At 37.1% G+C, this 12,663-nt stretch overlaps 1 protein-coding gene across 1 annotated transcript in view; it reads left to right on the forward strand.

The window, feature by feature from the left end:
* LOC131055445 (methionine--tRNA ligase, chloroplastic/mitochondrial) overlaps positions 1–12,663 on the forward strand; it is a 165,343-nt gene that overhangs the window by 104,728 nt on the left and 47,952 nt on the right. The window contains exon 6 of the mRNA XM_059212345.1: positions 8,111–8,266. Coding sequence (XP_059068328.1) covers positions 8,111–8,266 — 156 coding nt within the window. The remainder of the gene's footprint in view (positions 1–8,110; positions 8,267–12,663) is intronic.

The raw sequence follows: 12,663 nt of genomic DNA on the forward strand, positions 1-12,663 counted from the left end.
GACTTAAGCACTCTAATGCATCCAATTTATAAATATTTCAGATTATCAAGAGAGACAAAGCGTACTTACCTGATGAAAATGGATGGCGAGAAATTGCCCGACTTGCTGTGCAAAGACGAATGGATAGTTCTGCAAATTTTAGAATTTCAACGGTTATCCTTCAATTCAAATTTTCGCAGTTGTTGTTTGAAAAGAATTTGTCATTTTTAGAGTAAGCAATTTTTACCTTGGGCAATTTAGGCGAAATGGCAGTTAACCCTTTGCGTGCCTTTTCAAACCGCGTCAAAGATAGGCGTTTTGAAAACCTCTTGCCGACTGCATGAGCTCCACATGATTCTTGATGGCTAACCAAATGCGAATTTATATGGCGCGATTTCCGGATAACGATATGGTTGGCAAACTTACAATTCTCGCACCCAACACCCCTCCTATTGTTAGCGATTTTCGGGCTTCAGGGATTTCGCAGCTTCGGCAGTTTGGGTGCATGTTAAAACTTTGCAACTTTATAATTCCGCAACTTATCCCCTAAATCGTGGTCTTCGACAATTTGGAGGCTTCTAAAATCTTCGGCGTTTCGGGGGGGAATTGCCAATTTCGGCGATTTGAAGGACTTTGCCGACTTCGTAATTCACACGCTGTCCTCCGAAATGCGAACTTCGAGGGTTTGGAGGCTCTTGCGAACTTTAAACTACGTTTTTCCTTGAAATACTTAGGCGCTTTTCACACAAACTTCAGACCTTTTAGACGTTTTGGCGATTTTCGGGGCTTTCACGCTCTTTTTTGAGTTTTACGAATTCTTCCATTTTGTCCTTAGGGTCCGAAATTCGGCCCATAAGGCGATTTTGGCAACATTAAAGAAATTTCGGAGTTTTTTTTTCAACGATTTTGCAACTTCAAAGAATTTCGGACCTTTTCAACGATTTTGCAACTTTAAGAATTTCGAACCTTTTCAACGATTTTGCAACTTTAAGAATTATTCGAATTTTGGCCCCAGGGTCTGAAATTTGACAACTTAAGTGAAATTCGGACCTTGGGGGGGTTTTTGCAAATTTTAAGGCATTTTCGGACCTTTTGTCCATTTTTTCAACTTTTGAATTTTTAAAACTTCACCCCCTGGGTCCGAAATTCGGCCCATTGGGCAATTTTGGCAATTTTTTAGCTTTTCTAAAATTTCAACCTCAAGGTCCGAAATTCGGCCCCCTGGGCAATTTTGCCAAGTTTTTAACTTTTCTAAAATTTCAACCCCAAGGGCCGAAATTCAGCCCCCTGGGCGATTTTGCAAACCTCGTGGATTTTCGAACCTTATGCCCATTTTGGCATTTTTGTGAATTTCTCTCATTGTGGCCAGAAAGTTCAAAATTCACCCCCTCCTGGGCATTTTGGCATTTTTTTACCTTTTCCTCAAGGAGTGCGAGCTTGGGCACTTGGGCGAGTTTGTTAACTTTGGCATTTTGAAACGAAATTCGCTCCTTCTCTGATTGTCAAAAATCGTCATTCGTTCAAATCTCGTAAACTCCGCAAAAACAAACCTCATGTAATCTATCTCACTACGAAAAATGACAATCTTGGGTCGTCATGCGACCTTCAGACATGTTGTTCTTTGCTTGGCGAGCTTCGCCAACTTCTATCACCTTACACCCATCCAAGGCGATTTCACAATTTTGAACAATTTCTTGGTATTTGTGCCCGAGGGCTGGACTAGCCTAATGGAATCATCGGCTCTTTTCTTTCAATATCATCACTTCACAGACCGGTCACGGGCTCGCTCGAAAGGACGTGAGACACTCTGCGCGAAACTCAACAGGGCGAAGACAAAAGGCTCAAAAAAAAGGGAAGGGGGACCTTGTCGGCGACAACGAGCATGTGCAACGCACAACACGTAGTTGTACTATGTTGGCGAAGCGAAGTGTGGTTTAATTTCACACAAGTGATCCTTGTCTCTTTGTTCATTGAGTTAGACTAGATTTAGTGTAGCTTTCTAAACCCTTCCTATTTACTTTCCGCATATTTTAAATCAAAAATTCCTAAAAAACGAGCCCTTCATTGCTAAATAATTCGCGAGTCAATTCCTTGAAGTTGCAAAATTGTCTAATCTTCTTTGAGAGTATGTAAGGCCCCTTGGATTACCAGTATATCACATCAGCCAACTGAGTCACGTCCGTTGTACATAGGAACCTTGGAGTCAATTGTCTGATCTTCCTACGATCTTAGCACACAATCGCACTTTGATCAAGAGAGAGTAAGGTGATTGTTGGTAACTTTATTCTGTGTTAGGCACTGTCATAAAAACCACATCAACGGGACTGAAGCAAGGATTGCAACGTGATAAAATTTGTTGCAAATCGGATAATTCCTAGATGAGACAACTCTTTCTTATTTGTTTCTTTTCATAAGGTTGATGACCCAAGCATGATTATATATGTATTTACAAATTTTAATCCATGGAATTTTACCAAGATCCTCCAATATGAGGTCAATGCAATGAGCAGCACAAGGGGTCCAAAACAAGGTGGGGTGCCTCTCCATAAGAAATTTACCTACAACATAATTTGCCGCATTATCTGCCACTATTTGCACCACATTCTCCTCACCCATGTCATCCAACACTTCCTCCAACACCCCATGGAGATACTCAGCATTTTTTTCATTCCTTGAAGCATCAATTGACTTCAAGAACACTGTGCTACCTTAGAAAGGAAAAAAAAAGAGATTTAGTAAAATAAAAATTAAAAAACTTAATCACTAAATCAATAATAAATATTCTTTACAAAATACAAAGTACAATTACCTAATGAGGAGACAAGAAAATTCAGCAATGTAGGTCCAACCATCAGTCATGATGGTGCAACCTTTCCTCCTCCATATGTTACGCTGCTCAGGAATTTTGGCTTTAACATCGGCCACCTTTTGACTCAAAATAGGGCCTTTTTTCTCCTCATCATTAGGGGCTTTGAACCCCTGACCACAAATAGTAATGGCATCTACCATAATTTGCCAGTATGGAGACCTAAAACAAATAAAATAAACGGAATAAGTATTTACTATTAACTATTAAGTTTTACTTGTAACTTTAAAAATTAAAATAATGAATGTGGCATACTCTTATTTTCTTAAATTCTTAATTTCTTAAAAGAAAAAAAATTAAGACATAGAAATCAAAATACTAATGAATACCTCGCTGCATGAAATGGAATGTTGTTGTAGAATCAAAAGTCTCCAATTGCTATTTTTGCAGCATCATGCTTCTCCTTATTCCAACCCATGCTCTCAAGCGATAGTTGGGCACTCGGAGTCGTGCGTGGAACAAAAAGTGAGTCTAATGTGGATTTATTTTTACGAATACAAGGCCCAATGCTCACACTCGCACTACCACTACTTCCAGATGCAGGAAATGGAGGTCGAGGATTTGAAGAAGCCTCTCCACCAATGGCTGCCATTTCTTCCATTTGCTTCCTTTTTAATTCTTTTTTCTCTTCAAATTCCTCTAATTGAGCTTGCACTTCACGTATAGCCTCAGGGGGTGCTTTTTTGCATGGTTTTGCATCATGGCATTCTATTTATGCAATGTGATATTTCAACCGGTTAATACCTCCCCCATTATATTTTGTTTTGCAATGAGTATATGTTACTTCCCCTTTTTTTGAACCGCAAATGCCATGTTTGCAAGCCTTATCCTTTCTAACTAGGGCTGCCTTTGGGGCACCACTTCCACTAGGCTGAGACATTATGCTACAATATATTATAAATAAATAAAATCAGCATAATTTATTTTATTCTAATTAAGTTAAAACTTAAAAATAAATAATAGAAAGAAAAAACAAAACTAGGGTTTCAACTTTCATATTTTTTCTATCAATATAAAATAAAATTATAAAACAAAAACAAAACAAATGTACTAAAAAATTGAGATATGAAAGTAAGAAAATTTTTAAAAACAAAAAAATGTAACTTACCTCTTTCAATTTGCTTCAAAATTAAAAAACTGCACCTTCAAATTTGTAGAGACCTCTTCCAAATCCTTCTTGAACTCCTTTAAATGCTTGAATGCAAGCTACTAACTTGCACAAACAATCAACAATTGCAATCTCCTCTTCAATCTATATGCTAGTATGCTCTTCAATGCCTCTATTTTTTTGCTCAAATCCCTCTTTTCTCTCCTTGTGTTTGCAAACAAGAAAAATGACTTTTTAGGGTATGGGAGAAAACATATTGACCTTTTATTTCACTTAAAACAGTCATTTTAATTTTTTTTGTGTTTTTTTATTGGTGTTGGGCGACAGAGTCTAGGCACCGGGACTCACCGAGTTCGACAGACTTAGCGAGTCTGTGTAGACCTGGCCAGACTCAGCCGAGTCCGAATCCAAGGTCCTCTGGTCTCGACAGAGGTGACCCGCCTCGAGACTTGCCAAGTTTGGACCAGACTCTGCGAGTCCTGTAACTCTGGTTGAGAGAGGCCAAATGAATACTAATGATGTTTACACCAGAAACATCTACAACCAGCATTTTTGTTGTATCAAAATGTTTTGAAATGGGGCTGGGAAATCTCCTTGAAATAGACATTGTGGCAATTTCAAAGGCATTGTCCAACTACTAGTGTGTATGAGGCTAAATTTGTGGGGGATGAACCAACATTGGTTGAAAGTTGAAACACTGAAATTGGATGGTTACAACTTACAACCCTAAGAAGCCCTATAGTCATCAAGGCATGTTGTTGTAGTGATGGCAAGGTGCATATAGGGGTCATGGAGCTTCTCTTTCATGGAAAGCACCATGACAACACAACCAAACACAATCATGTTTTCTTTTTGATGGCCTTGCTTTAGTTCATAATCGATGACAACCATTAGTGTTGGTGTACTCATTCCATGACCTCACTTTCCCCAAGAGTTTGTTTGATCCTTATTCATAATAAATATATTACTAGCTTGGTGTTGTCTCTGGAACACTCTTAATTGATTTAGGACAAACAAAATGAGCTATGAAGGAGGGGAACAATGAAAGAAATAGGCATGCCATTAAGATTATGATGAGCTTGTTGCAGATGAGCTTTGCAATGACAATTGATATGGTCGTAGACCATCAGTAAAATGGGATATGAATAGGTATGAAAGATCCCTGATGCATCTTTTAAGCTGACAGGCTGTAATTTTTAATTATTTGTTTTAAAATAAATTCTTCCTGTTTATTAAATGATCTTTCAGAGAGAGGCAGAAGTTGCAGAAAGGTTGTGTCTTTTGTTTTTGTTTGTATTTTTCCAGATATAGGTAAACAATGAATAACAACAGCAGCAAATATGAAATAGGCTGGAAAATAATGTGCAATAATATAATATTCAGCCAATCTAGAATAGCTACAAATCGTACCAGGCAAAATACATAAATGATATGCCAGCAAAGTATCTACCAACCAAAATAATGTTGCCGGCTGCAAGAAAGACCATCCACGCACAATGAAAAGAGATGGCTGATGAATACCAATCAGCAACCCACGTGCCAGCTGGAAGGAGGCCGTACGGCTGCTGCAGTCACGTCCAAGCAGCCAAGGAACTCCCACATGCCAAGCAATATACCCAACGTCCAAAGCCAAAGCTCTTCCAATGCTGAACTTGCACTCCAATCAAAGTCTGAAACCAAATGAAGCTGCTGAAACCTTCTATTGGGGTTTGCGTCCCAATATCCAAGCCCTAGGGTTTGCGTCCCAGTTCTCCAAAAATCGCTCCTCAAAGAAAATTCACAAATGCCAAGTTTGAAGATGTAAAAAGATAATAGAATAATGAGCCAACATCTCCTTTTATCTCCCTCTCAAAGCTACTCGAACCCTAAAGGGAGAGTATGCTTTTACCTTTATTAAATAATGGCATATTCTTAATTAAAAAGGCTTTTATGTATAGGAAAACACCCCTTTCGTCAAATAACAAAACTCAAGGTGCCAGAAGGTCTCCGAATGATGAAAATAAGTTATAATAATTCAAGACCTTTCCAACGAGCTATAACACATATGCCTGCCTGACCAGAAGAAGCCAAAATCCCCTTATTACTCCAATTAGCTATATAAATAGCTTTATTTAATTAATAAGACGCTAACTTAGGAAATATTAAAAATATATCCCAAATAGCCGTATAATGCTCATCTGACTCCACAAGTCTGAAACAAAGCCTGCCACCTGTCTGTGACTGATGTCGGAAATCATGGATCAACTGGCAGTCTCATCCCTAAAATCTAGGGATGCTCCTAGAAACTAGGAAACACACCCAAATCTCCTGAAACTGAAACCAAGGAATGGTCTCATGGAACCCCAACCCTGGACGCTGTCACAACCTCCTAAAAAGTAGGAACTGTCTCCTAAAATCTAGGAACTGCCTCCTAAAATCAAGGAACTACTCCAAACTGGTCTACTACTGCCAGAAACACCAAATCCAAACACTGAATATCCTGACTGAGTCTCTATCCACCATTGCCAACCTACAAGACTCCATAATAGGCTAACTCACATGTCTCTGCTAGACAGAGCTAAAGAGGGGACATGACAAGGTATGAACCTTGGGAACCATAAGGACCAAGATTCGTCCTTTCCAACAATCATATTAGCATGGGTATGATCTAAATTTGCAAGAAATATCAAGTATAGGAAGTAAATGTTACTTAAAACCTCAATGGAAAGCAGGTGAGATTCATCTTATTTATGATAGAGCAGTCAAGGAAAGGAGTTTGTTATATAGGGGGCTTTGCTTTGGTCTAATTCGGTGGTTTCATGGAGGGCCATATGGGTTTGTTTGGTTATTGCTTACTTCTTGTCCATTGGATGGTCATAGAAGGTGGGTAATATCAGATTGGGTCTCATTTATATCAGTTCAATCCTTCGATTTGTGCACTAAAAACTGGATGAATAAGAGAGGTTAGATAATTGATGCATGATGTGTTGTTAGGATGTAGCCAACAATTATTGGGAACGAGAGGGTGATGCAGTTCGTGTGAATTTTAAATTTAGGAGATGTCACCAGATGAATTAGAAGAAACATATCAACAAAAGGCAAAGTGTGGAGATGTTGATACTTGATGGTAGCTATACAAGGATGAGCAAGGGATGTGTGGCCGTGAGTTACAACTGGCAGAGGTGAGCAATAATCTAATATGTACTTTATAAAATTATTTAGGTTGTCACTATCATGGCGATTTAAATAATAATAATGACTGCCATAATGATGATAACAACAACAGTTATTAGTACTATCAGTAGTAACAGTATGAATCAGAATAGTAATAATAGTATTAATCATGTGCGCCTAGGCATATTCTCTAATTTGATTGTTTAAATAATATAGTGAAACTAAAATGATCAATGAGTTTATTCATTTGCAATATAGTTGTCCCTGAAGAGGCATCTAGAAATTAGACCTAGAACATCATGCTATGTGGTGATGAAGAGCAGAAAAGTAACCTGCAGATGTAATCTCAGACATTCTCTATCTCCTTACATCCACATTTTAATCAAACAAATGATGATATTAGTTTTTTGCTATTGTATGAGAATGCTATTTTAGCAGACTATAAGAAATCATAGACTGCTGCTTTCTCATGCTTGAATAAGGGGTGAGACTAAAAATTTTCTGCTTTTTGGTAAGAACCTCGGTTTGTAATTTCTTGAGCTTGTGCTTAACGTCTAACATGTTTATACCAGTAAAGAGAAGTTTAATACGATTAATAGCTTAATTTGAATGAGACTTCTGCATTGAACCCACATTTTAGCTGAGATGCAGTTCTGAGTTATGCATAGTTCCTCAGGCATAGGATATATTTCTTGTTGTAAGCATCCTTCTTGTAACTTTACTTCAGTGTTTTGCCTTTTGGTCAGTTTTACTCCTAGGATTTTCTTTACCCTAATTCTTTGCTATTATAACTGGGTGTATTTTTTAGTATTGACATATTTTGGTGACTAGTGGACTGAATATAATTTCTTTCTATTTTACATTGTATCTTTCTTTCTTTATTATTAGTTCATAATAGAAAAGTTAATATGAAAATATCTTTTCTGTCATTTCTTTATTGTATAGTCAATACTTCGTTAACATTTTTTTCTCTGTAATTGGATTTGCATGTTAACTATTCACAGGTTGAGAAAGCAAGAAACCACTACATGGATCTTTCTTTCTCCTCAGCGTGTGCAGCTATTATAGATATTGGTAATGCTGGTAATATATATCTGGATGAGCGTGCTCCATGGTCTCTGTTCAAGCAAGGGAGTTCAAATGCTGAAGTAGCTGCAAAGGTATAAGAAAGAGCACATTCTTTTTAGCCTACAAATAAAATAACATTTAATAATGAACCGTATTGAATTTTTTATCATTGCTATGCTGTTAGCTAGTCACATTGTCATCTCTTTTGGGTTTTATTTGTCATATTTCTAAACATATTTACTTTTTCAAATTGCAATGGAAAGTTTCTTATATGATCCGGTTTTCTATGTTCTTCAAGGGAGCAATTCAGCAAATTTTTACACAGCGTAAGAAAAATAGTTTGCAGAATGATACATGTAAGATAGCCTAAAGTCAACTAATTTTTCTACATATTCAAATAATAAAACAGTACATATCCCATACCACGCATGTCATCAACCATGAAAACCAATAAATATATATCATTACTATGAAAGTCTCACAAGTACATTTCTAGTACTATCAAAGAAGATAGCATCATTACATAATCAAGACATATAAAGGGTCAAAAATGACAAACTTCAACAATAACAATGGATACAATATGCCATAAAGCCAATACCGCAAATGCAAAGTGTCCATGTACAATGTACATCATAAAGCTCAATTTTGTAAACTAGTACCTCCAAGCTATTGCTGCTGATGGAAAAGGCTTGAACCCACCATGAGGATGTCACTTTCCTTCCCAGCCATTAGTCCGGCAATGAAGCATTCAATCAATAAACCAAGTGTGTGGAAATTACAAACATGCTAGTGATTATTTATTAGTTCATTTCTTTAGTTACATATATCCATCTTTAGAACCGTTTCATACACATACAAGATCATAACATCAATTACACAACATCAAACACCCCAACACAATCACTTACAATATAACATTGTAAGCATAAAGAATACATAGAGAATACAAATACATCACACAAGACAAAAACACCACAGCAATGACTCTCAACTACAACATAAAGACTACACAACCATAACATTGACTCATTGTCCCAAGAACCCATCAAGACTCGTCTCCCATTGATGCACAACACCCAAGTATCACCAACTCACATAAGATAAGATTAACTATACAAACTACAAAGCACCCTGCCCCAAGGTATAGTATGCATATCAATATATAGGCCACAAGATTTATCTTTAAAGGTCTCCTAACTATTAGTGATGGATGGTGAACATAATGCAAAATAGCTTACGAACCTTCTGCCATTGAGAGCACTAGAGCTTCAATGTGATGTGATGCCGATAGAAAGATGACCAACTCAATCTTGGCTAACTTTCTCAAGGGAAGATGTTTCAATGTGTTGGGATCAAAGTAGAGAAGATGATGCTAGGATGTATCCATCAAGGACAAGGACATCCAATCTCTTCCACTCCTTTAAATTTGTCACCTCCAATGAAGTCAAGATATCAACCATCCTAGCTGATAGGATAATCAAGTGTTAAAAGCTTCAAGATAACTCCCATAAGTCGTTTACTCAAATAACCACCTCCCTACTCTCACAAGTAGAACTGTAACATAATAGATGTCATGACCAAATAGGTTTAGCTGCTCAAGCAGACAATACATTACCAACCAATTTGGATTTACATAAATATGATCAGGATAATCTTAATCCATGCACATTATCAAAAGGAAACATTACCCAATATCTGTTGACTTTAAACCATTCATATAGTTAAAACACAATAATAAAGACACTCAAGGACAGTCTATAATTCTTAGATTGCATAATCAATATAGACAACACAGCTTTTGGACATTAGCATGTTTTGAAGAGTACAACACAAAAACTGAATGACAACACAAATAACCACCTTTTCCTCAGACAACAATGCAACTATTGGACTATAAAATGTTGTGATGTCATCCAATTCTTGCACTCGCATCCAACTCATACATTTGATAGAACTTACTACCCATATATGTAATATCCCCCTTAATTTGTTTTTATTTTTTCAACAAGATTACAAACACAACCACACTCGTTAGGGTTAGAGAAAGAAATCCAAAACCAGCTAGAAGGAACCTTACACCTTTTGTTCCTTGAGAGCCCAAGCTAGGAGGGTGAGAGCATACGATAGTAGGGGATCGTTAGATACAACTTCAGATAAATGCTTATTACAATAACGGGCGGCAAGCCAGCCCCTTCCACTTTCCAGCGGGTAAAACAAGGGAACTTGGCGGTAAACCAGACAAGTAAACAAACACACTCAAGCACGAATCACTCTACTGCATATCTCAGCGGAAGGATGAACACACACAACAAAGCTCAACTCAACCGCTTATGCAACGGGAGGACCATTACAAACAAAATATCACTCTACCGCTTATGCAGCGGGAGGACAGAATTACAAATATCAAATGTAGGTGGCAAGCCAGCCTCTTCTACTTTTCAGCAGGGTAAGCTTTACAATCCAGAAATGGTTGTTAGTACTACTAACCAGCCTTACAAATAAGAGATTCAATGCATCGGAAAGAGAGATTATGTTGTCTAATACTGCTGAATATCACCAAACTTATCACAACTAACAAACTCAAACCCACCCACAAAGAAATAACACACCGATAATCACTAAACTGAAATTACAATCTGCTGTCCGCATAACACACAAAAAACAGCCACTACAAAATTCACTATTATGCTCATAACTCACCCAAAACAACTCGGAATGACACAAAAATGGAAGCAAATGAAAGATATGACTAAGGCAATGCAACCAGAGACTCAAACCTGCACCGCGAACACCACAAACAGACAACACGCAACCCAAGGCAGCCAAGAAATGGTACGACCCAGCTGGAAAGTTTGATTTGCTGCCAAAAATCAGAAAGTACACCAACAGAAACGCCAAGGTAGAAGAATAGTTGCCCTCCAGATACGCTTCCAACGAGCTATTACCTAGAATAATCAATTGCACAGGCAGAGAGATACGATCAAATCTTCACTTCAGCCACACTAAAATCCACACCACACACTGAAAATCTGAAAATACACATTGAAACTTCACCACAATCCAACACTCAGCTAGGTACTATGTCTCAAGTACAAAACTGGCTAAACTAGAGAGCCACAACTCCAAAGCTCAAGTTCACTCACCATTCCGGTAGCATAACAATATGATTTCTTCAAGATAACCAAATGAGGAGCCCATCCCTTGTATTTATAGATTTTTGAAACTCAAATTCTCCTAAAATGGCGCCCAAATTCATTTGAAACTCACTTCATTTCATTTCATGTCCTCCTCAAGACATGGCGTGCATAAGTTCAAACTTTGAGGAAATAATATTAAGTGTAGAATGACTTCTTTTGGATGCCCACCTGACTTAGGAAATAAAATCGGACTTAGGATAAATAACATAATATTTTCCTTCCTAAGTCATTCCTCAAAATATAATCAGTGAAATAATTAAATATTAACATTAGAATAAAGTAATAATATTTAATTAAACAATTATAATTCACCCACTGATTGTTGTCAAATCAACCATATGAACTAGAGTGTAGAAGATGCTAATTCTGGACTGGATTGGAGCTCTGCACAAGACTGCCAAAATAGCACTGCCTGATTGACACTTACTAAAAATAGTAAGTCATGAAAACATCTTAGAAAGACATGCTCGTCGAACCCTCTAAGAGAGCTCGGAAAACCCAGAAAAACCTCAAAATCCAATCAGCTGCCACCAACTTACTAAAAATAGTAAGTTCAGAAATCACTCCAGAACAGAATGCATGTTAAACCATCATGTAGCTCTCAAAAAAACTAGATGGAATCCTCAGTTCATTCTGCCAAATTCCGACCAGAACATCCCTGAAAACTACGAAGAATCCTCCTAGAAAATAGGAAACCCTAATTCCTCATTCCAATCAACCTACGAGTATCTAGAATAGGCCAATGGACCACAGATTACTCCTTACTGAGAAGGGGACATTACAATAAATTTAATAAAGCTTATTCTAGTCCAACTTCTATAAAAATCTTAGAAGGATGACACTATTAGAAAGCAGTACAATGAAAAACTAAGTTCATACCAACACAAAACCCAAAACACATTACATTGAGATTTTAACAAAGAATCCTAATTTGGGGATCATGCTAGACCATTGCAATCAGAATTCCCCATAGTAAAAACTATAAAGCATTAATTCTGATATCATGCTAGACCATTAAAATCAGAATTTCCCATTAAACAGTTCAAACTTTCCGTGTGACTTGAGAAGATAAAATGTTACTCAAAACGTGTGTGATGCCCCAATCATTTCACATGAATTTAGCCAAATAAAATATAATAATAATAATACTCATTAACATATTAACGAAATCAGAAATAAATAAAATTCAAGAATACATATATATATATATAGTATTAATCAGAAAATCGTCTCATTTATGAGACATAAGGATTTTCCCTCAAGAGAAGATGCTGGCAGCAAAGAAATTA

This window comes from Cryptomeria japonica, chromosome 10 (genome assembly GCF_030272615.1).
Source record: "Cryptomeria japonica chromosome 10, Sugi_1.0, whole genome shotgun sequence".
Classification (NCBI taxonomy): domain Eukaryota; kingdom Viridiplantae; phylum Streptophyta; class Pinopsida; order Cupressales; family Cupressaceae; genus Cryptomeria; species Cryptomeria japonica.